The sequence below is a fragment of the Eleutherodactylus coqui genome, chromosome 1, assembly GCF_035609145.1.
Source record: "Eleutherodactylus coqui strain aEleCoq1 chromosome 1, aEleCoq1.hap1, whole genome shotgun sequence".
Taxonomy (NCBI): domain Eukaryota; kingdom Metazoa; phylum Chordata; class Amphibia; order Anura; family Eleutherodactylidae; genus Eleutherodactylus; species Eleutherodactylus coqui.
Window position 1 is genome coordinate 40,227,220 of NC_089837.1, and position 27,930 is coordinate 40,255,149.

Here is a 27,930-nt window from a genome sequence, read left to right on the forward strand (position 1 = left end):
ATAAAAAAACTTAATAAAAACTAAAAAAAAAATTAAAAAGTGACCTTCTGGACCAAAAGGGTATAAAATACCTGCTGCTGATGTTTCTAGTATCCGCTGGTTCAGCGTCCTGTTTTCAGTCATACCGCACACTGTGCATTAGTCTCCAATTGGCCAGCAGTGATCATGTGAGCATTGCTGGCCAGTCAGAGCGCAGATATAATGCATTGGTAGTCTAACACTACCACTGCACTGTAGTTGACTAGGAAGTTTTGGGACCATTTCTAAAGGTTTTACACCAGTTTTTTAGCTTAGAAAAGTCGCAAATGTATACGCAAGAGCCACTTGCGCGTAAATTTTGCAACTTTTCAGCCTTCTGTGTCGACCCACCACATTTTCAAAATGGGATGAGGAGGGGGTATGTAATTTATACCAGAAACTGACATAAATGATGCCAAAAGTGTATGCCTGATTGGGACCAGACATGTATTGCTGTGAAGAACCACAGTTTTAGCCCATTTCAACTAGGAAGAGTGACTTTTCTCTATGAAATCTCTCATGAGTTTTCAAAATTTGGCTCTTGCACTTTATGACACCTATGATGAGCCCCATGTTTGGAATTATAAAACATTTCCTGTGTTCTAAACATTAGAATTACATCACTCTTGTGTGACTTCTCTGATGTCTAACGAGACCTGATTTCTCTATAAAGCATTTCCCACATACTGAACATGAATATGGCTTCTCTCCTGTGTGAAGTCTGTGATGTCTAAGAAGAAGTGTTCTACCCGTAAAACATTTCCCACATACTGAACATGAAAATGGCTTCTCTCCTGTGTGAAGTCTCAGATGTGTAAGAAGATGTGTTCTACCCGTAAAACATTTCCCACATACTAAACATGAATATGGCTTCTCCCCTGTGTGAACTCTCTGATGTGCAAGAAGATGTGTTCTATCTGTAAAACATTTCCCACATTCAGGACATGGGAATGGCCTTTCTCCTGTGTGAATTTTCTGATGTCTTACAAGACCTGATTTATCTAGAAAACATTTCCCACATACTGAACAAGAATACGGCCTCTCTCCTGTGTGAATTCTCTGATGTCGAACAAGATCTGATTTCTCCAGATAACATTTTCCACATACTGAACATGAATATGGCTTGTCTCCTGTGTGTAGTCTCTGATGTGTAAGAAGATGTGTTCTATCTTTAAAACACTTCCCACATTCGGAACATGAAAATGGCTTCTCCCCTGTGTGAATTCTCTCATGTCTATAAAGAGCAGATTTCAGCTTAAAGCATTTCCCACATTGTGAACATGAAAATGGCTTCTCTCCTGTGTGAATTCTCTCATGCCCAAAAAGACTTACTTTATTTGTAAAACACTTCCCACATTGTGAACATGAAAACGGCTTCTCTCCTGTATGAATTCTCTGATGTCTAGCGAGACATGATTTCAGCTTAAAACATTTCCCACATTCTGAACATGAATGTGGCTTCTCTCCTGTGTGAATTCTGTGATGTATAATAAGATTTTTTCTAATCTTAAAACATTTCCCACATTCTGAACATGGAAATGGCTTCTCCCCTGTGTGAATTCTCTGATGATCAACAAGACCCGATTTCAGCCTAAAACATTTCCCACATTCTGAACATGAAAATGGCTCCTCTCCAGTGTGAATTCTCTCATGCCTTACAAGGTTTCCTTTACTTGTAAAACCCTTCCCACACTCTTTACATGAAAATGGCATATCTCCTGTGTGAATTCGCTCATGAGCAACAAGATTTGATTTTTTTGCAAAGCATTTCCCACATTCTGAACAGGAATAAGACTTCTCATCTGTACAAGTTTTTTTGTATGTAAATAGACCAGAGCTTCCACGTTGAAAACTGTCACTTTCGCTGTGACCTGTACGTGTAGTAAAGTTCTGAGATCGATCAGGAGAAGGTTCCCCATGATTAGGGGGATCATATGATAGATCTGTACTGGTACATACTGGCTGAACATTTTGGGTAATGAGGTTTTCTCCTGGAGAGTGCTGCACAATATCTTCATCTTCTGCTTTATAATTTAGCGATGACATGAAGTTTCCATCAAAGTCCTCAATGGGATTTTCTGTTAGGATTAAATTTTGATTTAGTGATTTTTTTTCTCAGCTGCAAAAAGTAGCCAAATATATAAAAATCGTACTTGGCTGGAAAAACACCTGCAGTTTTTGATGCAGTATTTCAAGTCAAATTCGGAATTAGACCCTGGAAGAAGTTGTATAATCCTCCTTTTATATTCCCCATTCCATTTCAATCAACTTCTGGCTTTATTTGAAAAAAAACCCAAAAGCTACATTAAAAATTGCCCCCAAAACTGCATGTGTGTTTCCAGCTTTAGAGTGCCTTGTCCAACCCCATTAAATGGTTAGATGACAACACACATTTCAGGTTACAGGATCACAGACTCTAGTCCTCTACAGGAATATAATGAAAAAAATAAATAAATAAATAAATTAAATAAAAGTAACATTTTTTATTTATTTACGCACTCTCCCTTTATTTACATTTTTTAAATAAAAAAAAAAAACATTTGCTATCGTTGCATCTCTAAGCACCTGTACAATAAATTAAACACACATATTACTAAGACAAATTAAAATGGTGTCAAACCACAATGAAGTAATTATTGTGGGAGATTTTAATTATCCGGATATAATATCGGAAGATGAAACCTGCAAATCTGACAAGGGTGATGAGTTCTTGAGAACAAGTAAAGAGAACCACCTTACCCAACTTGTACGGGAGCCAACTAGATGGAGGGCCATTTTTATTATTAACCAACAGACCGGACAGAATCATGGGGTTGCAGGTTGAGGGACACTTGGGAAATAGTGACCCCAATATAATTAATTTCCAGTTGCCTTTCAATAGGAAGTAGAGATGAGCGAGCATGCTTGTTTAAGTCTGCTGCTCGATCGAGTAGTAGTCTTATCGAGTAACTGTGTACTCGCCCGAGCAGCATGCGGAGAGCCCCGGCCGCCCCCCTGATAAGACTGCTATTTGATCGAGCAGCAGCCTTAAACGAGCGTGCTCTCTTGTCTCTAATAGGAAGTCTTATCAGGGAGCAACAAAAAAACTGGACTTTAGTAAAGCACAATTTGATCAGCCCAGAGAAGTTTAAAAACATCCTAATTACCTTATGTGAGTTCATACTCTTTAAAAAAAACAAAAAAAAACTACAAGTAGAAGGAAACAAATGTGGCTCAACAAGACTGTACGGAGGGCACTACATGAAAAAAAGAAGCTCCTCAGAAGGGTTCTGCAGACATTTGCCTAGCAACAGAAGCCTGTACTGGCACAAAACACAAGCGTCGTTGCAGCATCGGCACGTACAGGGAATGGTACTGAAGTACCAGAAAACACAAGGACCACTCCTGGTCCAGAATTTACAGAGTACCCACGGAAGGATTTTCCCCCAACATCCCAGAATTTACTGTCACTGTAAATTCTATGTATTTATGGAAAATTTTACACCCTTTGATTTTTTTTCCCTTTTTCATTACAGATGAACTATTGGAGCATATGATTGCCAGTTCTTTTCCCCAAATCCAATGTTCTTCTATTCTAAGGTAGGGAATGCCAGAATTGCACTTGAGCAGATGTTTTTTATTTTACAGTCTTATATTACACAGAAGACCTCCTCCTCCTAAAATACTAATATATTACACAGACCTCCTGCTCCTCAGATAATAATATCTTACACAACCTCCTCCTCTGCTCCAACTACCACACAGCTTTACACCAGCACTAAGCCACTATGTACCACACAGAAATGAGCCAGCACCCACTCTTATGACAGCTGTGCAAAAGGAAATCTGTGTTGCCCAGAGCAACCAATCACAGCGCAGTTTTCATTTTACCTCAGCAGTATAACAAGTAAAAGCTGAGCTGTGATTGGTTGCTATTGACAACAATTCATTTTTTAATTACACCAGTTTATACAGGCCCCCTGCTCCTCAGATAATATCTTACACAGACAGCTTCCTCCTCCTCAAATACTAATATTACATAGACAACCTCCTCCTCAAGCAGTAAGTTATTGAACAACCTCCTCCTCATATGCTAATATATTAAATCAGTACACACACATATATATATATATATATATATATATAGTGATATATTCTGTATCTTGTATTTCTCTTCTTACCCTGTGATATCGGAGGCTGGTGGTTCTCCATCTTTACATCCTTATACAGATCGTTGTGTCCTTCTAAATACTCCCACTCCTCCATGGAGAGATAGACAGCGACATCCTGACACCTTATAGGAACCTGACAACACAATGATACCGTCATTACCCAGACTCCTCTAGTGCTGTTACTGTATAATTACCCAGCATTCCCAGCAGTGTCACCTCTCCAGTCAGCAGCTCAGTGATCTTGTTGGTGAGTTCTAGGATCTTCTGTTCATGTATCAGTAAGTGAGGAGGAGCCTCTGTGATGGGGCTCTGGCTCCTGCTCCATCCTCCTGACTCATGGAGATGGCTGTTGGGAGTCGTACCATCACCCGATGTCTTCTTTACTATTGTGTAATCCTGTGTATGGCGAGAGAAACATAGAGAACTGAACCCAGTATTCGTCCCTCAGTAGAAAGCAAGAGATTATGATCCGGCTGTAAAAAGCTATAGTGAGACCACATCTGAAATACTACGTTCAGTTCTGGAGACCTCACCTACAAAATAGAACAAGTCCAAAGATGGACTACGAAAATCGTGGAAGATCTCGTAAAACCGATCAGGAAAGACGAAAAGATCTTAAGGCCGCCTGCAGATGGGCGGGTCAGATCCGGCAGCGAGAATTCTCGCCGCGGGACCCGACCCGAGCGCCTGCAGGGACCAGAGCGTACTCACCCGCGCCCGCCGGCTCCGGCTGTTTGATGTGCCGGCTCGCCGGGCAGCCGGCGGCGGGTTAGTGACATTTCTGTGCGCGGCTCGCAAATAGAGCATGCCGCGATTTGTTTGCCAACGCAATCCTGTTGTTTGTTAACGCAATCCTATGGAGGCTTCCAGCAGCGGAAATTCCGTGGGAAATCCCGCCGTGGAATTTCCGCTCGTGTGCAGGCGGCCTAAGGCTCTTTTTTCAGATCCTCCAGGGCCGACCACTCCACAGATAGGCAGGGAGGTCACAGGGCCTTTTATAGTAACAATGTGCTATCAGAACATCGCCTCTAATTTAGGCCTTTGATCCCTGAAAGATCATCTATTTATTCGGTACCGCGAACATCAGAGTTAGAATCAACAAACTGTGATTACTGCAGTAATACCTTCTGTATAACCCCTGACCCCAAGACAAACAATATTCTTTATTATTCTGGGTGTATATACTGAGGTTAATGCTATTACATATTTCTAATAAAGCAGTATATTGGTAAAGCCGTATCCTTCTGCAGTGATCAGCACCTTGTTGTTGGTCCCGTCATTATAGATCATTATTACAGTGAGATTTGTTCCCCAAAGAGAGAAGGTAAAGGAGAGAACATGATGGAAACCTTCATATATTGTATGTTACAGGAGGGAAGACACTAAACCCATGAACAAGGGGCCCAATCTGACATTAATGGGAGGGAAGATCAAAAGCAATGTCAGAAAATATCATTTTACTGAAAGTGTAGCAGATGCTTCAGACAACCTTCTAGTGGATGTGGCTGGAAAATCAAAAGTACCGTAAGTGAATTTAAAAGGGGCATCCAGTGAAAACACATTTTCCATCCCTGCCAGCTCACCTGCTTGTCTCTCTCACTCTCGCATCTCCTGTGTACATTGCAATCACTGCCATGCAGTGTAGCCTCCTGCTGCTACTTATTAGACACTATCATTACACAGGTCTGCGATGAAAAAATTGTAGCATATTTAATTAGTGGGTTTAACAGTATTTTTTGTGCCGATTACGGTAAAAATAGTGAAAAAATTCCATCACCCCTGGATAAGTCACAAATTTTACCTGAAATTTTCTTATTTTCAGGGTTTTTCAGGTTCGGTACGCGTACGACAATGAATCTAAACTGTCTGCTAGGCGTGACCTTGACTGCAGTCAGTGACTCAGTGTGGAGCCAGCCACTGTGGTGTACGCATCAAACAGTTTTGTGATACGGTATTTAGAAGAAATGGCTACTAGAAGATGTGTCAACTCTCCTAACTGTTTCTGTTATATTTGTGGGTCTTATACCGTCAAGAAGCAACAAAGGAACATTTCTAATTTTGTTCAGAAGGTGCATTTTGCATACTTTGGTATGAAATTAGGAGACCAAGATAAATCTTGGGCTCCCCATATAGTGTGTTCTGTGTGTGTTGAAGAACTGAGACAATGGTTTCAAGGTAAGAAGAAATCATTTCGTTTTGGAGTACCCATGGTTTGGAGAGAGCCTAAAAATCACAGTGATGACGGTTATTTTTGTTCTTGTTCAGTGCAAGGTTTCAATTTAAAAAACAGGAAGGACATTTCATACCCAACCAACATACGTTCGGCTATTCGCCCTGTTCCTCATGGACCTGACTTGCCTATTCCTTCACCTCCGGATACCCTGGACAATATTTTAGACGATTTAGACCAAATGTCACATAGTAGCAGCGATAATGATGACAGCTATGATCCAGGTACCAATGACCCTGAACTTTTCTCTCAATCAGACTTGAACGATTTAGTACGAGATCTGGGCCTACCAAAGGATTCAGCGGAAGTGTTAGGGTTTAGACTTAAAGAAAGACATATGTTAGCCTCCGGTGTTTCATTTTCTTGGTACCGACTTAGAGAAAAGGAATTTGTCCCTTTTTTTACACAAGAGGGTGAACTAGTTTTCTGCAACAATGTACCTGGAATCATGGAAATGTTCAACATAACGTATGACCCAGAGGAATGGAGACTTTTCATAGATTCGTCAAAAAGGAGTTTGAAAGCCGTACTTCTTCACAATGGTAACCAATATGCTTCTGTGGCTGTTGGACACTCAGTCCATTTGAAAGAATGCTACGAAAATCTTGGGTTTGTTCTTAATAAGCTCAGCTACTCTGACCATAAATGGACCATTTGTGGGGATTTGAAAGTTATTTCCATGTTACTAGGTCAACAAAGTGGATACACAAAGTTTCCATGTTTCCTCTGTGAATGGGATAGCCGTGACAGGAAACAACACTATGTCAAGCAGACCTGGCCAATCAGAAAGGCTCTTATTCCTGGAGTTAAAAATGTTGAAAGACGAAGTTTAGTGGATCCTATAAGGATCTTACTTCCACCACTTCATATCAAATTGGGACTAATGAAACAGTTTGTGAAAGCATTACACAAAGGAGGAGAGTGTTTCAAGTATCTTTGTGAACAGTTTCCTGGTCTATCAGATGCTAAGCTGAAAGAGGGAGTCTTTGTTGGGCCTGACATAAGAAAACTTTTAAAAGATGAAATCCTTGTCACTAAAATGGAAATGGAAGAAAAAAATGCCTGGAATTCATTTAAACTTGTTGTAACAGGCTTTCTTGGAAATAAAAAAAGACCCAAACTACAAAACTTTGGTTGCTGAATTGTTACAAAACTACAAAATCTTGGGCTCCAACATGAGTGTCAAAGTCCATTTCCTTCCCTCACATCTGGACTACTTTCCAGAAAATCGTGGGGCTGTAAGTGAGGAACAAGGAGAACGTTTCCATCAAGATCTAAAAGAAATGGAGCGCAGATACCAAGGTCGATGGAATGTCAACATGATGGCAGACTACTGTTGGATGTTAAAAAGGGAAAATTCACAAGAACACAGCCGAAAAAATACCAAAAGAAGCTTTGATGGAAAAAGAAAACGTTTTTACAAAGACTTATAATAACTTTGCAACACACGTGTATCACTATTATGCTTATTTTAGCTGGGCATTGTTGTTTTTTTTTGCTTTTACTTCATGTTAAAATAATAAAAACAAATAAAAAATTTTCAGTTTTTTGTATTTTTAACAAATACTTCAACTTTATTTTGTAGGCAAGCCTTATGTCATTTTTGAAATCTGTGCAAAAAACTACATAAAGATGATTTAACAAAATCAAAACATTTTTTTTTAAAGTTTTTTTTGCAGACCAGTGTTATTTTTAGATTTCTCTTCCTCTGTGCTGTTATCAGTCACATGATGCATCAGTAGAGCATCACATGACCAGCTACAGCCAGTACCATCTCTGTCTGCTGAGACTACCTTTACCTTCTATATTGACCTAAATAAGCCACAGACTACATGTAAACAGTCAGGGAGATGAGCTGCCATCTTTTTCATTATAAATGTGTAACAGAAGGATGTAATTCATCAGCAGTAGGAGTTCCTATCCCCCTGTGAAGAGCCTGTGTGGTACAACCCATATAATTTAATCATCCAGGAAGACCACATGACCCAAGACAGTTCTTTGTAGGAGTCACAGGGAGACAAGTAATTCCCAGGTGGTCACAATGAGATCACAAGACCCACATGAAGAGGGCAAGGTTCGGAAAGGAATAATTAAAGCAGGATAAACTAGTTACATAAAGAGTGAAAATAAATATCACCAGAGGGGCCCTTTAAGTGTACCAAAGATAAACGTACATCTATCCTAAGTGATAAATAAAAGGGAAGTAATACTATTGCAGAGTAGATGGTCCATGTGCTTCTCCTGTCATCAGTCTTCTGACTATACAGATGTCAACCTAGTGCCAAAAATCCAAATCTCCACATCAAACTTATTCCATGTGATCCCGCTGGTTCCTGGCTGCCCTTCCCTCCTCATTACAAGGAGCCTACTTACCATTCTCATTGCTCCTACAACATTACTATTAGCTCATTGGTTCCCACCATACAGAACTGACCATATTGGTGGCCGATCTTCACATTCTCTGCTGTTCAGTTCTTTAGTTCTCCCTCACTTGGAAGGTCTGGAAGCCGTTATACAGGACACTGGATTGTTCCTATTACTTTCTATAATGTAATAATGCGTAAAGACGTCAGTATTCAGGTTGTCGGTGTAAAAGCGTCTTTTTATTTCCCCATGACATAGAGTAGACAGCAACGTTTCAACCTTGACGGTCTTTATCAAGCTTGATAAAGACTGTCAAGGTTGAAACGCTGATGTCTACTCTATGTCATGGGGAAATAAAAAGACGCTTTTACACCGACAACCTGAATACTGACATCTTTACGCATTATTGGATCCTATATTTGGAAGGTGTTCAGCTTCCTGGACGGCTGGTGCATGATTTAAGTCCTGCCACAAGGTTTGGAATGGAGTAACGCTGCTGGTAACTGCACTTTTCTGACTTTCTACAATGTATTTTCTCTTCCCTTAGTTTGACTTGTTACATAATACGATAAAGATCAAAGAAATATAGAAAGCTTACCTCTCCGGTCAGCAGGTAGATGATCTCCAAGGAGAGGTCTAATATTCTTTTGGCAACTTCATTCCCATCCTTGCTCATCCTTGGTGGCTCATTCAGGAGAAGGACCATTTTGGATGAGAAAATTGGATCGCCTGGAGGGGTCTAGTACTGCACCTTAAAAAAGAAAGAAAAAAAGGCACTAAATCCTACAGGAAACCTCATCATGTGTGACATAAAGGCCCTCACATATTGATCACTGAGAGAATCAGGTTCTCAGGTTCTTCACTATATGGATTCTAGGGATTTGCCATAAATATCTAGGTGGCTGCCCAAGCTGTTTCCATAACTCCCATAGATGTGAACAGAGAACTGTACATGTGTGGCCGCCTCTTTATTCATTGTCCCCTTGGATGTACCTGCTGTGGACCCCTGGCTGCACATATAGTGGGTCCGGGGGTCAGAGGCCGAACCCACATCATCATTTATGGCATATTCTGTGGAAATGTAGTAAATAAAGAAACTCGGCACTCATATCTTACAAAAAAAATTTATTTAGTTCACATCTGCTCCTATCATCCTATCACCTTCTGCCACTACCTCCACCTCTTAGTCTGTGATTCCTCCTATCTGTAGTATCATGGTTATCTAGGTTACCGCTGGCTCCCATTCAGTTTCATCCTTTACCGCTGGAGTGCTACAGTCACTATATAGTTTATTCCTTCCTCTTGAAACAGCAGCAGCAACACTGTTGGATTTCCTCTTCACCAAGTCTGAGCCGGTAGTCCAGCCGGCATTCTGTTTCCCCTGTTACCCCCCAGCTCCATCTCTCACCTGCTGTCTTACCTCCAGGGGTTCTGGTCACCATACTGCATAGAGAGAGCACTTTACAATTTTAGGACTTGCTCAGAAATTAAAGTTACACTCTACTCTTAACCCCTTCAGTGGCGGGTTTCTTACCCCCCTGTCAGACCCACCAGGGCAGGTTTTTTAAATGGGCCAATCATTTAGTTTCAACTAATTTTGCAGTCGCGTTCCAAGAGCCATAACTTTTTCATTTTTCCATTGACACGGCCATGTGAGGGCTTGTTTTTTTGCGGGACAAGTTGTACTTTTTGATGGCATCATTTTTAGGTATATATAATGTATTGCATAAGTTTTGTAAGAAAAAATCTGTAGGGAGATTGGGGGAAAAAAAAGAAATTCTGTCATTTGTTTTTTGGATCTCATTTTTACAGCGTTCAGTATGCAGAATAAATAACATGATACCATTATTCTCTGAGTCAGCACAATTCCGGCGATACCGAGTCTATACCTTTTTTTAGGTTTTGCTATTTTTGTACATTTAAAACATTTTTTTTCTTAAAGGTTTGCTTTTGTGTCACCACATTCCAAGAGCCGTATTAATTTTTTTTCCATGGCCAGAGCCCCAGTAGGCCTTGTTTTTTGCAGGATGAACTCTAGTCTTAATTTATCTAATTTTTTTGGAACATGTAAAATTGTGATCGTTTTTTATTCCATTTTTTCTAGTGGCAAGATTAACAAAATCTGTAATTCTGGCATGTTTTTTTTATTTTTATTTTCCATTGCATTCACTGAGCAGTATAAATAATGTATTATAGTCATTCTACAGGCCGGTGCGATTATGCCAATACCAAATTGTAATCATTTTTTTCTTTTTCATGACTTTTTCACACTTAAAATCACCCTCCTTTTGCCATATCTATAATAAAAAATCTAAATCATAAAAGAAAAATACATATTTGGTATCACGGTGTCCGTAAATGACCGATTTATCAAAGTAGTGCATTATTTACCCCGTACAGTGAACGTAGTTCAAAAACAAAATAAAGAACGCCACAAATGCACTTTCAGTCACTCTGTCTCCCAGAAAAATGCAATAAAAAGCGATCAAAAAGTCTCATATATTTTAAGTTAGTACTAACTAGAGATGAGCGAACACGTTCGGCCCCGCCCCTTTTTCGCCCGAACACCGAACTTTGCGAACACCTCGGTGTTCGGGCGAAAAAGTTCGGGGGCCGCCGTGGCAGCGCGGGGGGGTGCGGCGGGGAGTGGGGGGGAGAGGGAGAGAGAGAGGGCTCCCCCCTGTTCCCCGCTACTGCCGCCCGCGCCGCCGCGCCTCTCCCCGCCCCCCGGCGGCACCCGGACACTTACGCGCGAACACTGCAGTGTTCGCTAAAGCGGGTGTCCGGGTGCGGATGTGTCCGTAACGGACACGTTCGCTCATCTCTAGTACTAACGTAAATTACAGGACATCCCGCAAAAAATGAGCCCTTGCTCAAGTATGTCGATGGAAAAAAAAAAAAAAAAGAGTTATTGCGCGCAGAAGATGCAGCAGAAAATAGTTTTAAAAAATTAAATGTCTGAAAAAAAATACAAGTACTAGAGCAAAAAAAAAAAAAAAAAAAATTATATATATATATATATATACACATACATACATACATACACACAAGTTTGGTATTGTGGTAATCGTACCGACCCGTAGAATAAAGTTATCAGGTCATTTTTGTTGCAGCTTGTGCGCCATAGAAACAAGACGCACTGAAAGATGGCAGAATGTCTTTTTTTTTTTCATTTTACTCCACTTAAAATTTTGTAAAAGTTTTTCTGTACATTATATGGTACATTAAACAGCACCATTGAAAAATACAACTCGTCCCGTAAAAACAAGCGCTTATACAGGCACGTCGATGGATAAATAAAGGAGTTATAAACAGGGGGAGGAAAAAAAGAAATGGGAAAAAAGAAAAAAAGGGGGCGTGTCATTAAAGGGTTAAATAATGTACCAACTTCCTTCTCTGTGTCATTATGACGCACAGATACCACATGTGTAATTTTATTTTTAATTTTTTACAAAGTAAAGGGAGACAAGTGTTTTTTTTTTTTTTACTTTTCTTTTTTTGTCCCTTTAGGGGACTTCCACAGAGACCTATCAGGACCCCCTGATCACATTCAGGGGGTCCGATGGAGATAGCCCTTTACATGCTGCAGTCACATAGACTGCAGCATGTAAAGAGTTAACACAGCAGAGATCAGAGGTTTTCTCTGATCTTTGCTATAAGAGCTGGTGCCTGGCTGTCCTCTGACAGAGGGAGCCCGCTCCCTCTGTCAGCCCTTTACATGCTGCAGTCACATAGACTGCAGCATGTAAAGGGTTAACACAGCAGAGATCGGATGTTTTCTCTGATCTCTGCTGTAAGAGCTGGTGCCTGGCTGTCCTCTAACAGCCAAGCACCAGCTCTCCCTGCCACAGAGCTCATCAGCTTGCTTCTTATGATCTCGATGGTCTCTATGGCAACTGTAAATAAAGCAGTGCAGGACTTTAAAATTAAAAGCGGGAGATTGCCGGCAGATCGGCAGTATCTCTCAGCTTCTTATTTCAAAATCCTGAACTGCTCTGTATGGGTCTGTGCAGGCAGAGCACAATGCTACAGCTTGTGGCATTGTGCTCTGCAGCTCCCATATTGATACATAGCCCGGAAATCTTCCGGGCTTTATCACTATAGGCAGTGGAGCTTGTCCCGGAAAATTTCCGGGTGTGCCACTCAAGGGGTTAATGGATCGTATGCTGGTTTTCTTCTGCAGTCCTGAACCTCCCTCTTACTTCCTTTCAGGCAAGTTTCTGAGGAACAATGTTGTCTAAATGCTGGAGATACTAGATGTAATGGAAAATATTTGATTATGGATAATGTATATGTTATATGAATTTAAACTGTGCAATAACAGACACCATCGAAATATGCCAGAAAAGCAACTTCACAAACTAGGTTGAGTAACTGTACCGAAAGACACATAGTAACATAGTTCGTAAGGCTGAATGAAGACAATGTCCATCTAGTCCAGCCTGTCTAGCCTCCTGTTTTGTTGATCCAGAGAAAGGCAAAAAACCCCAAGAGGCAGGAGCCAATTAGCCCTTTTGGGGAAAAAAATTCCTTCCCGACTCCCTAATGGCAATCAGACTGTTCCCTGGATCAACCCCTAATAGTTCCTACCTGCCTGTATACCCGGATTAACAATTAACCTAAGAGTTATAGCCTATAATATCCTTCCTCTCCAGAAAGACATCAAGTCTCCTTTTAAACCCCTTTATGGATTTTGCCATCACTACGTCCTCAGGCAGAGAGTTCCACAGTCTAACTGCTCTAACAGTAAAGAACCCTTTTCTATGTTGCTGATGAACCTGCATTCTTCTAGACTTAGCGGATGCCCTCTTGTTACCGTCGTAGTCCTGGGTATAAACAGATCCTGGGAGAGATCCTTGTATTGTCCCCTCATGTACTTATACATGGTTATTTGGTCGCCCCTTAACCTTCTTTTTTCTAGAGTAAATAGTCCCAACTTTGATAGCCTCTCTGGGTATTCCAGTCCCGTCATTCCATGTATTAGTTTAGTTGCCCTTCTTTGAACCCCCTCCAATACCGTAACATCTTTCCTGAGCACCGGTGACCAGAACTGTACACAGTATTCCATGTGAGGCCTGACAAGTGCCTTATATAATGGAAGGATAATGTTCTCGTCCCTCACCCCTATACCTCTTTGAATGCATCCCAAAACTTTATTTGCCTTTGCAGCAGCTGACTGGTATTGGTTACTCCAGTTAAATCTACAATCCACTAGTACCCCCAGGTCTTTTTCCATCTCACTTTCTCCTAGCAGTACCCCATTTAGTGTATATTGGTGACACCCGTTTCTCCTGCCCATGTGCATAACCTTACATTTATCAACATTGCACTTCATTTGCCATTTTTCTGCCCAAGCCCCCAGCTTACCCAGGTCCGTTTGTAGCCGTACATTGATCTCCGTGGAATTGATTATATTGTATAATTTTGTGTCATCTGCAAATATTGATATTTTACTGTGCAGCCCCTCTATCAGGTCGTTAATAAATATATTGAACAGAATGGGGCCTAATACTGAACCCTGTGCCCCCCCCCCCCCCCGCTAGTGACGGTGGCCCAATCAGAGTATGAACCATTTATTACCACCCTTTGCTTTCTATCATTGAGCCAATTTTTTATCCACTTACACACGTTTTCACCCAATCTGAGCTGTCTCATTTTATATATCAGCCTATTATGTGGCACGGTGTCAAATGCTTTAGAGAAGTCCAGATATACGAGATCAATAGACTCTCCCAGGTCCAGCCTAGAACCTACTTCATTGTAGAAGCTGATCAGATTGGTCTGACATGAGCGACCCTTCATGAATCCATATGTCTAGATAAGATAAGGATATTGAGGAGCTTCCACGTGTTGGCTCAAGGGGCCCTCCCAAGAATATCAAGATATAACTAAGGTGGGGTTGACGCCTCACATTAACGATGGAAAGATGTAGCAAAGTTATAAAAGTAATCACGAACTGGATATATATGAGTGTAAATGTATGTGTGTATGCCTATATGTATATAAGTGATATTTGAAATATTACGCCTTAGAATCATCCTGAAATGTATTACACAGATCGCGTGACCATATTCTTAGCTAAGGGACACATACTGAGATAAGATAAGAACTTTGAGCTACTTGGGCCTCTTGGCACTCAGTCAAGAGGTTATACACTGTAACTTAATAGTTTCTTGAAGGTATGCAAATGAAGAATCAGAATGTATCCAATGAATCTCATGTATTGTCTAAGAAGTAACCAATCAGAGGTCAGATTGAGAACTGTCCAAAAACTATATTTCTTGGAATAATGAGATGTAACCAATGAACACGAAGAAGGGTGTTGCATTGGAAACTAACCAATAAACGTGCAGTTAATTGTCCAATGATGTTGTGACACTCCAATGTAAGGGGCCTCTAAATAAAGATGCCCCGACATCGATTGGGTGGGAATTACTTTGATGAATCCATAACTGTGTGGGCTCTGTCATTTAATTCCTCCGTCATATGGTGTACTGAAGTCTTGGTGTGAGCAGCCCTACTGCACGGGCCACCTGGACTTCAGTCGCAGAGTACACTCTGCTGTCCCTCATCAGGCTATTGCCGTAGCATAGGTCATATGACGTCATTCACAAGGTACACTCCGCTTTCCCTAAACGGCCATATATTTTTGCCGTAACAAAGGGATCGCATCCAGAAACCTTCACGGAATAGCGGCTGAAATCCACCTTGGGGGAGGATGCCTTCTCTCTATCCTTTACAGAGCCACCTATACCTGGGCCCCTCCATGACCATTTTTGGCCATGCTCCTGAATTGTAGAGCCCGTGATACAGCATTGCGTCCAGCCAGGCAAAAGGGTCACATCAAGTTTACCAACTCTACAGTCTCCTGGATTTCTTGGCGGATCTTCAGAAACAAAGGGCGATGTTAATGGAAGTCAAGAAGAACTTTAAAAGACAGGGGCATCATTTACTCAATAGCTTACCCAGCACGTCTTTGCATAGTGGTGGAGGGCCATCTTCTTACAATCCCCCTCAGAATCAAAGGATAGGCTCCACTCCCATCTCGCTTACAATGTTGGATGTTAATTGACTCTTATTTAACTAACCCTTCTCTTACACAGTTGACTAAATTATTCTGATTCTTTCTCCTTGACCTTGGGTGGGACTTCGTCACACAGATGTGGTATGACCTGGGAGGGATGGCAGCTATATGGTATGTCAGATATAGAGCTGACCCTCCACACCACACTGTGCCACTCATCTACTGTTACTGTAGAAATAGCTGGTTTACAACCACACACAGTAAATTTCCTACTATTGTATCTGTGGATGCCGCCCTGCTCTCACGCCGCAGGATTGTCCTCGATAATACGCGAGCCGCATTCTAGCTGTTCATCTGAAAATATGTCTCCTCAAGGAAGCATATTAGATGTTTTGGATGCTACAAGTTATCTACATAAGATTACAAAACAAAAAAAAGAAAGCTAAAAAAGGACCTGCCTGGGCCAATCGGTAGCTTCAATGGATTACTGAAGGACGATAGACTAATAAATCGAAATTTGATATCTTTGGTACATTGTGCAGGGTTTTTGTTTGCCATCGAGTAGGCGAGAGGATGGTTCTTGAGCGTGTGACACCAAATGTCAAATATGGAGGAGAAAGCGTGATGGTCTTGGGCTCTTTTGCAGAGAGAAAGAGCTACTGCAGCAGTTTGATATTCCATGCAATACCCTCTGGTGTACGCCTAGTTGGTCGGGGGTTCATATTAGAGCAAGACCATGATCCAAAATAGAGTTCCAGCTAATCTTAGAACGACTTAAAAAGGTAGTCTTCAAAATGTTTCAGTCACAGCCCAGACTAGGCCGAGAAGTTTCAGTTTGAAGGAGCTATAATCCCCCTCATGTTGGACCACAAGGAGGTCGATCACTTCTACTGCACAGATGCTGATGGGAGGTAATCTCAGCCCCATACAGCACTAAATGTTCAAAACTACAGTTGTATTTACATGCTGATGGGAATAATCCTTCTCATGTCATGTTGGTCTACAAGGAGATCTGTCACTAATACTCCATAATCTGTTAATGGGAGACAACTCCAGTTTTGTGCAATGTGAGGGTCTTGGAGGCATGCCCCCCGCAACAATTTATAGGCTGCCTTGCCAGAAGTTAGCACAGACCCCTTCACTCTGCATGCATTTCACCCAGTCCCCCCTCCCCAACCTTCCTTTATTCCCAACTTAATAATAATTAAAGTCAATATTAAAATGATGAGTGAAGGGATCGAGTTTATTTGTTTACTTAAGAAGTAAAGTCTAAAAGTACACATTTCTATCCCCTGCACTGTGGAAATTACTACTTTTTTCTTTAGTTGTTGCTTTCTGACCTCAGCTAAGTGTTCCTGATTTACTTCATCATACTTCCCAATCAGCTCGAATATCCCCCCAACAAATAACAATTTGAACATTGCTGATTTCAGTATTTTCGCTTTGAAAAAGCTGAAGCTCTAGAAGCTAAAAACAAAGTAGCATCCCAGATTCTGTGTAATATAGCCCGTCATATATCTGCCTCACACTGTATCGTATACTGGAGATTCTTATCCACACCATATCCTTGTAGAGATGTCTGAGGAGTCGTCCATAACTAGTAATTCTTTCTATGGTCAGAGCTGTTTCCGAGCTTTGGTAAAATGTTGTATGGCCTTTTCCAAGCTTTATCTCAGAGTAAAGCCATGTTTAGAATATTGGCTTAATTTGGATTTACTCTTATACTAATGTCATTGATCCCATCAGAAGAAAAACACTACAGGGTAAACAATGCAGTTACTTTCAACTTCCTCCACATTAACCCCTCACGTGGTAACAGTCTCCCCGTTCTTTCATTGGCTGTTTTCTTGTATAACATCGAATCCTGAAAGTTTTTACCATTTACATCCTTTGATTTAGTTTTTTCAAGACACCGAATTGTTGTAAAACCAGCAGAAGAAGAGATACTTTTCTGTCTCAGACTCTCTGTGATTCCTAATGGCCCCGTGCGCGGGTCGTCCAGATCAGCGTTATCATAATCCAGCGCTAGATTTGTATCATCAGCGTATTTGTATCATCAGGATTGATGAAAATCTCTCAGCTGAACCTACTTTCTCCTCCTCCTCCTCTGGGATTCCTTCAGAAGACGAAGTATCTTCAATCATTTCTACATTCAGCCGGCAGAAGAACAGGTTGGCTGCAGCTGGAGGTGGTTTGTGCTGTAGTACTAGTAGATGCAATCGGCTCCGCAGACGTTACTAGTAAATCATGGTGTTCATTCGCTTCTTGTTCAGTATTCCACTTAGGCCTCGTTCACATGGGCGACAAAGTCGCGTGATTTTGTAGCAATGTTAGAAATCGCATGTATGAGAAGCCCATGTATTCCTATGGGTTCCTTCACACATGTAGCACACTACAACCCAACACACAAACCTCACGGGTCCCTCTATATGCATGAGATGTTTCCCTATGGAGCCTTTCTCCCTGTTGCATCACACGAAAATGCGTTTTTCGTGTGGTGCGATGCAACTTTGACAGTAGGAAATCCTACTGTCAAAGCTAAAATTTAAGACCTTGCTGCAGAAAAAAAACAAAACACATACATCACCTGTTCCGCGCTGTCAGACCGGCTGCATCTTCTCTCCGGGTCCCCGGCAGCGATCTTCTCCTCTTTTGGCCGGGGATTCAAAAATCCCCGCCTCTGATTGGCTTGGCCAATCTTTATTGAGCGCTGGCTGTGATTGGCTAAGCGTCAGCCAATCACAGCCAGTGATTTCAGGAGGCGGGGATTTTTGAATCCCCAGCCAGAAGAGGAGAAGATCACTGCCGGGGACCTGGGAAGAAAATGCGGCCGGGCTGACAGCGCGGGACAGGTGACGTATGTGTATTTTTTTTTTCTTCTTCAGCTACGGCTTATTTTCGGGGAAGGGCTTATATTTCAAGCCTCCCCCGAAAAACCTCGCATGTGGTGCTACAAAGTCACAGTATCACCGATATAAGTCACGGCGATGCCGTGTCGCCCGTGTGAACGAGGCCTTAATAACAGTTTCTGAATGAAATTCAGAAATTCCCCTCACTGTTCTAGTCAGACTAACCAACAGGTTAACGGTCCAACTTACCTCGGCAGAAATAATAAGGCGATCCAACTATCTACAACCACATCCCTACAAACACAATAAGCGGCCCTTGTGGGTTACTGGAGTTTCACTGTTTAATTCAACAACTAATATCGCGATGGATGAGAACAGCAGAAGCCTCTCTGTTTTCCCTTTTTTTTTTTATTTGAAGCATCTTGAGGCCGCCCTCGGGCCAGTGACGGGCCGCCCCGGCCTCAAGAGCGGCCCTCGGGCCAGTGACGGGCCGCCCCGGCCTCAAGAGCGGCCCTCGGGCCAGTGACGGGCCGCCCCGGCCTCAAGAGCGGCCCTCGGGCCAGTGACGGGCCGCCCCGGCCTCAAGAGCGGCCCTCGGGCCAGTGACGGGCCGCCCGGCCTCAAGAGCGGCCCTCGGGCCAGTGACGGGCCGCCCCGGCCTCAAGAGCGGACCTCGGGCCAGTGACAGGTCCGTCCGTCCATAAGAGCGACACTTGGGGGTGACGCTACAATTCCTTTGTGGCCTTTAGGAAACTTTCCCGCCGGACGGAATTAGTCACGCGGATATTTCGGCCTCACAATGTTATCTCTATGGGGCTGGAATTCCGCGTCCGTTAGAATCCGCACGGCTTTACTACAAAACCGCGAGATTAAACTGCGCAGCGGAGGAGCTTCCTGCTGGTAATTACGGCGTCTTGTGGGATTGTTGGGGGGGATTTCTATCATCCAGGAGACGGAATTCACAACTAAAGGCTGCGGGAAAAACAGGAGAAGTTCTGCACTGATTGCCAATATCGGCCTCTGCGCCGCGTCCTGCGGACAATCCGCCCGTGTGAGCGCTCTCATATAACCTCCCCCCTCCACTGGAGGATACCCTCCCCCGCACCCCTGTGTGAGCGCTCTCATATACATTCCCCCCTCCACTGGAGGATACCCTCCCCCACACCCCTGTGAGCGCTCTCATATACATTCCCCCCTCCACTGGAGGATACCCTCCCCCGCACCCCTGTAGTAATAACCACATGGACCGTGTCTGACCTCCCCACAAGACCCTCCGCCGCCTCTTACCTCTATATACAAGTCTCTGAAGAATGCTGGCGGATAACAGAGAGAACAGTGGGGACCACAATCTGCTCTGTGTGCTACACTGCAATAGGACCTGTGACGATATCACCGCCATGTGATCAGTAGGGGCGGAGCTCAGCAGTGAGAAGTGGTGGCTGAAGGACCTGTGATGATGTCACTGTCATGTGATCAGTAGAGGCGGAGCTCAGCAGTGAGGAGGATAAATAGACGTGAGGCGGAGAGATGGGAGCAGTCAGTGATAGTCGGCTGATCATTCTCTGCCATAAATACATATTAGTGACCTTTCACACGGGGCGGAATTACACCGCAGGACGCCGCCAAATCCCCGGCTGCGCAATTCCACACCAAATATACCGCTCTGACCATGTGCGCGGCCGGAGAGGAAATCCCGGGTTATGTTGAGGATTCCAAGCAGATTCTGTCCCTATGACGGTAAATCCCGCGGATGCCGCCTGTGAATTGTGATGTCCCGTTACACATCCGCGCCCCATTGGTGGATTGTGATGTCACGTCACACATCCGCGCCCCATTGGTGGATTGTGATGTCACGTTACACATCCGCGCCCCATTGGTGGATTGTGATGTCACGTCACACATCCGCGCCCCATTGGTGGATTGTGATGTCACGTTACACATCCGCGCCCCATTGGTGGATTGTGATTAGAGATGAGCGAACGTACTCGGATAAGCACTACTCGTCCGAGTAATGTGCCTTATCCGAGTACCGCTGTGCTCGTGCTCAAAGATTCGGGACGCGCTGCGGAGCGGGGAGCTGCAGGGGAGAGCGGGGAGGAACGGAGGGGAGATCTTTCTCTCCTTCTCTCCCGGCCGCTCTGCCCCGCTCCCCGCTCCGACTCACCTGTCAGCAGCGGAGCGTCCCGAATCTTTGAGCACGAGTACAGCGGTACTCGGATAAGGCACATTACTCGGACGAGTAGTGCCTATCCGAGTACGTTCGCTCATCTCTAATTGTGATGTCACGTCACACATCCGCGCCCCATTGGTGGATTGTGATGTCACATTACACATCCGCGCCCCATTGGTGGATTGTGATGTCACGTTACACATCCGCGCCCCATTGGTGGATTGTGATGTCACGTTACACATCCGCGCCCCATTGGTGGATTGTGATGTCCCGTTACACATCCGCGCCCCATGATGCAGCATTCCAGGCGCTCGCTGGGTTCCTGGGGAGATTTGGGGCAGTTTGTGATTTTATTTACTCCCCCAAAAGGTGTTTTCTGTAATGGGTAATGTATCTAATTATTTTAGTCTGTTACTCATTTAGGGCTGATGCCGACGGCCGGCTTCTGCTGTAACTTGCGCGTCGGAGGTCCATGGAGTTATGCTGCAACTATTAGGTTCTATTGAAGCTAATAGGTCAGTGTTCACGCCGTGGAATTCCGCAGCGTGAAAGAAAACGTGGCATGCTCTATTTGCTGTGGGAATACGGGCGGCCGGCTTCCATTGTGGCCAATGGAAGCCGGCCGTCACGCTATACTTATGCTGTGAGCACAGTGGAAGTATCGCGTGAACACGCATCCCTGCCCGCCGTGTCATCTGGCAGACAGCAGTTCCGGAGTGGCGAGTATGGAGGTTTTGGGGGGGCCGTGGCAGACTCCGCTGCGATATTCCGCTGGCGGACTCAGTCACGGCCGTGGGCAGGAGGCCTTAGTTTGTGAAGCACAACAATCAGCATATCTTGGTTTCATAATACTTATGGCATGAACTAGATTGTATAGCTTAATCTCTTGTGTCTCGTATCAGAAATTGAGAACTACGCAATGTAAGATTATAACAAATCATGAACATAACTGGGGTGGTTAAGGGGGGGGGATGAGGGGAGAGGTGAAGCGGGGGTAGGGGAAGGGCGGGTGAGGGAAAAATATCAGCCTCGCTTACCCGCTCCTAAAGGTTGTTATCAACCTAACCGACCTGTTTCCAGCCATTTTTTGAATTGGTCTGAGTCTCTCATTGCGATCCAAGGGCTCCAGAAATCGTGGGAGTACAGTCGTTCCTGCTCGCAATCAGCCCCCTCCTCTTCATACCTCATAAGGAGGTTCAGTTTCTCAGCCCAAACTATTCTAGTGGGAGGGGTCGTGGATCTCCACAACCCAGGGACAGACATCCTTGTCGCCAGTATCACCATCCTCAATAAGTCCGCCTTGACCTTGGCTATAGGTCCGGGGAGCATCAGCTGTCAGGGACACCGCCGACCTGGTCATTTCGTTGTATAATGTTTCTATATTATACCAGAGTTCTCTAACTGGGGGGCAGTCCCACCAAATGTGCGACATTGTCCCAGAGCCTTTCTGGCACCTCCAACAGGTTGGGGGTATTTGTTTATCGAGTTGATGCAGTCTCGACGGTGTCCAATACCACCTGGATAGGACCTTATAGTTTTGCTCCTGGAATCTCCCAAATCTGGAACTTTTGTGGCATAGAAGGAACGCTCTCTGCCAATCTGCCCTCGTTGGGCTTCTGCCCAGTTCTGATTCCCACTGGGCTGCGTAACTGGGTGGTTTGTCCCCCGTCTCCTTTGTCAGCAGCAACTTGTAAATAGTCGATATTCCATGCTCGGTAGGAGCTGAGGACATGCACAGGTGCTCAAACGGCATCAACTGCTTACTACCACACCCCTCAGGCGCCAGGGACCCCACAAACTCCCTAACTTGAAGGTATCTCAGCCAGGCTCCTGGGTGTGGGATGGAGTTCCCGTGAATCTCCGTCAGGGACTTCATTCCATTTTGGGTCAGTACATCTCTGACTCTCGGTATTGGATGACTAGGGAGGGATAGTATGGATATAATGCTTCTAGTTGCTGGGAATTGAGGGTTGGCCAGTAGTGGTGTAAGGGGGCCCGGTACTGTTGCTAGACCTAGCTTTGATGCGAATGTCCCCCAGATCTTGAGAATCCCCTTGACAAGGGGTGACAGGGAGGTGAGGTCTCCCATGTATTGTCTTGGGATCCATGGAGCCCCCTGTATCGCCCTAGCATCTGATTCATGTTCCATTTCCACCCACAATTTTGTCGCCCTCCCTTGTAGTAGTGCGAGGACGCAATTGGCTATACTTGCTTTATAGTAAAGCGCAAAGTCTGGAAGCCCCAGCCCTTCCTCCTCCTTGGCTCGGGTGAGCACTCTGTAGCTAAGCCTCGATCTACGCCCTGCCCATACAAAATTAATTATTAGGGAGCGGATGTTGAGTAAGTATTGACGACCTAGGTGTATCGACATAGTCTGACACAGATACAAGAACTTCGGAAGGGCGTCCATCTTTATGGAGTTAATCCGCCCCGTCCACGAAACATACAGTGGGCTCCACCTGTTTAGGTCTGCCCTCAGCCTATCTGTATAGGGGAGGAAATTTAGTTCGAATATCTGTGCCGGGTCCGCCGGTTACATTAAGAATTTCCGATTTCTGGAGATTCACTTTAAAATTGCTGACCTGGCCATATCTTTCAAACTCCTTCATCACCACCGGTAACCCCACTCTAGGGTTTGACAGGAACAGGAGGAGGTCGTCCGCAAATAATGCTAGCTTGTGTTCGGAGGGGCCCTCCACCTGACCTCTAACCGATCCATTTTCCCTGATGGCATTGGCCAAGGATTCCATAGTGAGGGCGTACAGCAGGGGCGATAGAGGGCAGCCCTGCCGCGTCCCATTCTTTATCATTATCACATCCGACAAGGCACCGTTTACTCGTATCCTTGCAGAGGGTCCGTTATACAGCGCCATAATCCACTTTCTCATCCTTTGCCTAAATTTTTATTTTAAACAACTTTGGCCGTTATAACAAAGTAGACCAAGACTCCCACCCTGGGGAATCGTGACAAATAGCACAAACCACTATAAACTAATCCCACAGCTCCAGTACCGATATTTTGTATATACAGTATATTGTCCATTTGAGTCACAACAACCAACATAGAAAAGAGGAGTTAGATACGCCCAGCACAGTATTGGGCCAGTCAACCCACTGACCCTATATCTTGGCAGGGCATCCCCTAGCCATATATGTCAATTTATATAGAGGGGCGCAGCGAAATATTTACCCCCCAGAAGTGGTTTGTATGTAATTGTAAATAGTAATTATTCAGAATGGGGTCCGGAAGCCCCCAGAAGCTGCCGGCCGTCGCACACAGGCGGATTGTTATTGCACACACTGCCATAAGCCCGGCCATTAGTATGGGGCCGCTCACAGCTGAGGTTTGTGTCTCGCAGCATGTTGTATCTTGGCGTGTATTACATGTACATACAACCAGGACGACGCTGGGGATTGGCGGCACGCAGCGGGTACACGGCATTACATACCAGCTGCCGGCCCACACGTCAGAGACCCGCAGACGGCTGTGTGAGCCGGTAAGTCTTACTGCTATTGTGGGTAACATGAAGGGTTTCTAAGAGACGCCATCCTGGAGGACCTCAAGGAAAATAACCGGATAACTCTGTATCAGCCGGTTTATGGGAGATCGCTGCTGTCACACCAACCTGATCAGCTTCTACCAGGAGGGAAGGTCTAGACCGGACCGGGAAGAGTCATTGGATCTTGTGTATCTGGACTTCTCCAAAGTGTTTGATACTGCGCCCCATAAAAGGTTGGTCTATAAAACGAGAATGCTTGGTCTGGGGGAGAATGTGTGCAAGTGGGTAAGTAACGGGTCAGTGATAGAAAGCAGAGGGGGGTTATAAATAGTACATACTCTGATTGGGTCACCATTACTAGTGAGGCACCACAGAGGCAGTATTGGAGGGGTCACTGTTACTAGTGAGGAACCACAGGGGTCGGTTATGGGCCATATTGCCTTTAATATATTTATTAAAGGGGTTTTGTCACTAAAAAAAAAAAGCTATAATTCCAAATTCTTTCCCTGTCTTCTTACCACGTCCTCTTCTCGACGATCGTCCCCTGGTTCTTCCAGTTCCCCGGGTCACATCACCTCCAGCTGGCTGGATCCTCTTCTTCCTGTGACATTATGTACATTCGTGGCATTCTCCTTCCTGCAGGTCAGTCTACACTAGGTCACTAGTGACGTAGCATTCACCATCTAGCAGGGAAGGCTGAATCCTATGCTGGACTATTGCCGAGACTGTACATGCATGCTGTCTCACGGCAACAGTATATGGACACTCATGGTGAGACAGCACGCAGGGAGTGGGTGGACTACAATACTCAGAGAGGTTATCAAAATTGGGATTATTTACTTTAGAAAAAAAGACGGCTGAGGGGCGACGTAATAACGATGTATATCAGGGGACAATACAGAGATCTCTCCCATCATCTATTTATAAGCAGGACCAGGCATACATTGCTGTGAATGAGCACAGAGCTGCACTTAATACATGAAGAAGCGCACCCCTCTTCATGTACTAGGTACACCGTCCACTGGGGGATTATACTAAGCCTGTCGTCACTGCCCCCATGCGGGTGTAATTGTCTTGGTGGCCATCCTCTGCAGGGGATCTTACACATCTAATTAAATAATCCACGCACAGGGTAATTTCTGAACAAGAGCCGGGAACGGTCGATTCTGTTCATTTACTGAAACTCTTGAACTTTGTGTAGCTGGGAGGATTCTCCACAGTCTAAGTTATCTGTAAGATTTCTCTCCCGGCAAACACTCTCCACCCGCAAAAACTCATACTCTCTCTTCTTCTCACTCTATGGCAGCTTGTACTTCTCCCAGCGCTCAGCAGAAGCGCTGAAGATTCCTGGGTCTAACGGGCCCAGGCCAAACATAAGAAAGTCACGGACCGACTTCTTTTTTTCTCTTCTCTCTATCTCTTAGCATTCTTGTAGCCACATATATATAGCATCATCACGTGCTCACAAATGACAAATACAAAATGATACATTTTCCAGACATGACCCAGACGTTAACTCTTCCATGTCTGCAGACATTCAATCCACATAAATCTAATGCATTCCACAAGACACTGACATGAGACAGACATAGAACATTATGAAGGGGCCCCACTAACTTTGGGCCACTATGATTCCACACACAAACAAACTATTACTGACTATTTGATGCCTGTGAATAACCAGATGCATTAATTTTGTTTTGTTTTAGCCCATTTCAAATAGGAATATTGACTTTTCTCTATGACATCTCTCAAATGAGTTTTCAAAATTTGAATTCCTTTAAAACAGTTTTCACATAAATAACATTAAAATGTAGTATTAGTAGTTCTGAACATCAAAATTACTTCACTCTTGTGTGAATTCTCTGATGTCTAACAAGACCTGATTTCTCAATAAAATATTTCCCACATACTGAACATGAATATGGCTTCTCTCCTGTGTGACGTCTCTGATGTGTAAGAAGATGTGTTCTCCCCGTAAAACATTTCCCACATATTGAACATGAATATGGCTTCTCTCCCGTGTGAAGTCGCTGATGTGTAAGAAGAGGTGTTCTACCTGTAAAACATTTCCCACATACTGAACATAAATACGGTTTCTCCCCTGTGTGAATTCTCTGATGTGCAAGAAGATATGTTCTATCTAAAAAACATTTCCCACATTCAGAACATAGGAATGGCTTCTCCCCTGTGTGAGTTCTCTGATGTCTAACAAGAACAGATTTCCGCTCAAAGCATTTCCCACATTCTGAACATGAAAACGGTTTCTCTCCTGTGTGAATCCTCTGATGTCTAACAAGGTGTGATTTCTGCAGAAAACATTTTCCACATACTGAACATGAATAGGGCTTCTCTCCTGTGTGAAGTCTCTGATGGGTAAGAAAATGTGTTCTATCTGAAAAACATTTTCCACATTCAGAACATGGAAATGGCTTCTCCCCTGTGTGAATTCTCTGATGTCTAACAAGACCAGATTTCAGCTTAAAGCATTTTCTACATTCTGAACATGAAAATGGATTCTCTCCTGTGTGAATTCTCTCATGTCCAAGTAGATTTACTTTATTTGTAAAACCCTTCCCACATTCTGAACATGAAAATGGCTTCTCCCCTGTGTGAATTATCTGATGTCTAACAAGACCTAATTTCAGCTTAAAACATTTCCCACATTCTGAACATGAAAATGGCTTCTCTGCTTTGTGAATTCTTTCATGGCTTACAAGGTTCCCTTTAATTGTAAAACCCTTCCCACATTCTGAACATGAAAACGGCTTCTCTCCTGTGTGAATTCTCTCATGGCTAACGAGGTTTGATTTTTTCGGAAAACATTTCCCACATTCTGAACAAGAATAAGGCCTCTCAACTGTGTGTGTAAAAAGATCGGAGCTTTTTGCAAACTGTTTTCCACATTGCAGACTGTTACCCCCGGTGTGACCTGTACTTGTAGTACAATTCTGAGATTGATCAGGAGAAGGTTCCTCATGATTAGGGGGATTATATGACAGATCTGTACTGGTACATACTGGCTGAACATTAAGGGTAATGAGGTTTTCTCCTGGAGAGTGCTGCACAATATCTTCATCTTCTGCTTTACATTTTAGTGATGACATGAAGTTTCCATCAAAGTCCTCAATGGGATTTTCTGTTAGGATTAAATTTGGATTTAGTTTTTTTTTCAGCTGCAAAACATAGCCAACGATATAACATTTTAACTAAGCTGAAAAAGACCTGCAGTTTTTTATACAGTACTTCTAGTCAAAGCCAAAATGAACACCTCTAAAAAAAGCAATAAAACATATATAGCAAACATAGGGATCTAAAGCGATACGAAAGAACTTATATTGGAGAGATCCAAAATTACATGTCATACTGCTCACATTAAAATGCACTGCACAAGATGGTATCAGGGCCTCAAAACAGCATCAGGCAACAAGACACTGAAAAAAGATAAATATAAATAATGCATATTCTGTATCTTGCATTTCTCTCCTTACCTTGTGATGTAAGAGGCTGGTGGTTCTCCATCATGACGTCCTCGTACAGATCCTTGTGTCCTTCTAAATACTCCCACTCCTCCATGGAGAAATAAACCAAGACATCCTGACACCTTATAGGAACCTGACAACA

At 43.7% G+C, this 27,930-nt stretch overlaps 2 protein-coding genes across 2 annotated transcripts; both read right to left on the reverse strand.

Annotated features, from left to right (window-relative positions):
- Positions 1-45: 45 nt before the first annotated feature.
- On the reverse strand, positions 46-27,928 carry LOC136608707 (zinc finger protein 850-like). Its single transcript, XM_066589125.1, has 4 exons — positions 27,798-27,928; positions 26,157-27,445; positions 24,828-24,830; positions 46-1,815 (listed from the first exon to the last, which is right to left on the reverse strand). The coding sequence occupies exons 1-4, from the start codon at positions 27,880-27,882 to the stop codon at positions 634-636; spliced, it is 2,559 nt and encodes an 852-aa protein (XP_066445222.1). The 5' UTR covers positions 27,883-27,928; the 3' UTR covers positions 46-633.
- Positions 4,310-20,009, reverse strand: LOC136608526 (oocyte zinc finger protein XlCOF29-like). Its single transcript, XM_066589115.1, has 3 exons — positions 19,924-20,009; positions 9,362-9,514; positions 4,310-4,565 (listed from the first exon to the last, which is right to left on the reverse strand). The coding sequence occupies exons 2-3, from the start codon at positions 9,467-9,469 to the stop codon at positions 4,326-4,328; spliced, it is 348 nt and encodes a 115-aa protein (XP_066445212.1). The 5' UTR covers positions 9,470-9,514; positions 19,924-20,009; the 3' UTR covers positions 4,310-4,325.
- Positions 27,929-27,930: the final 2 nt, after the last annotated feature.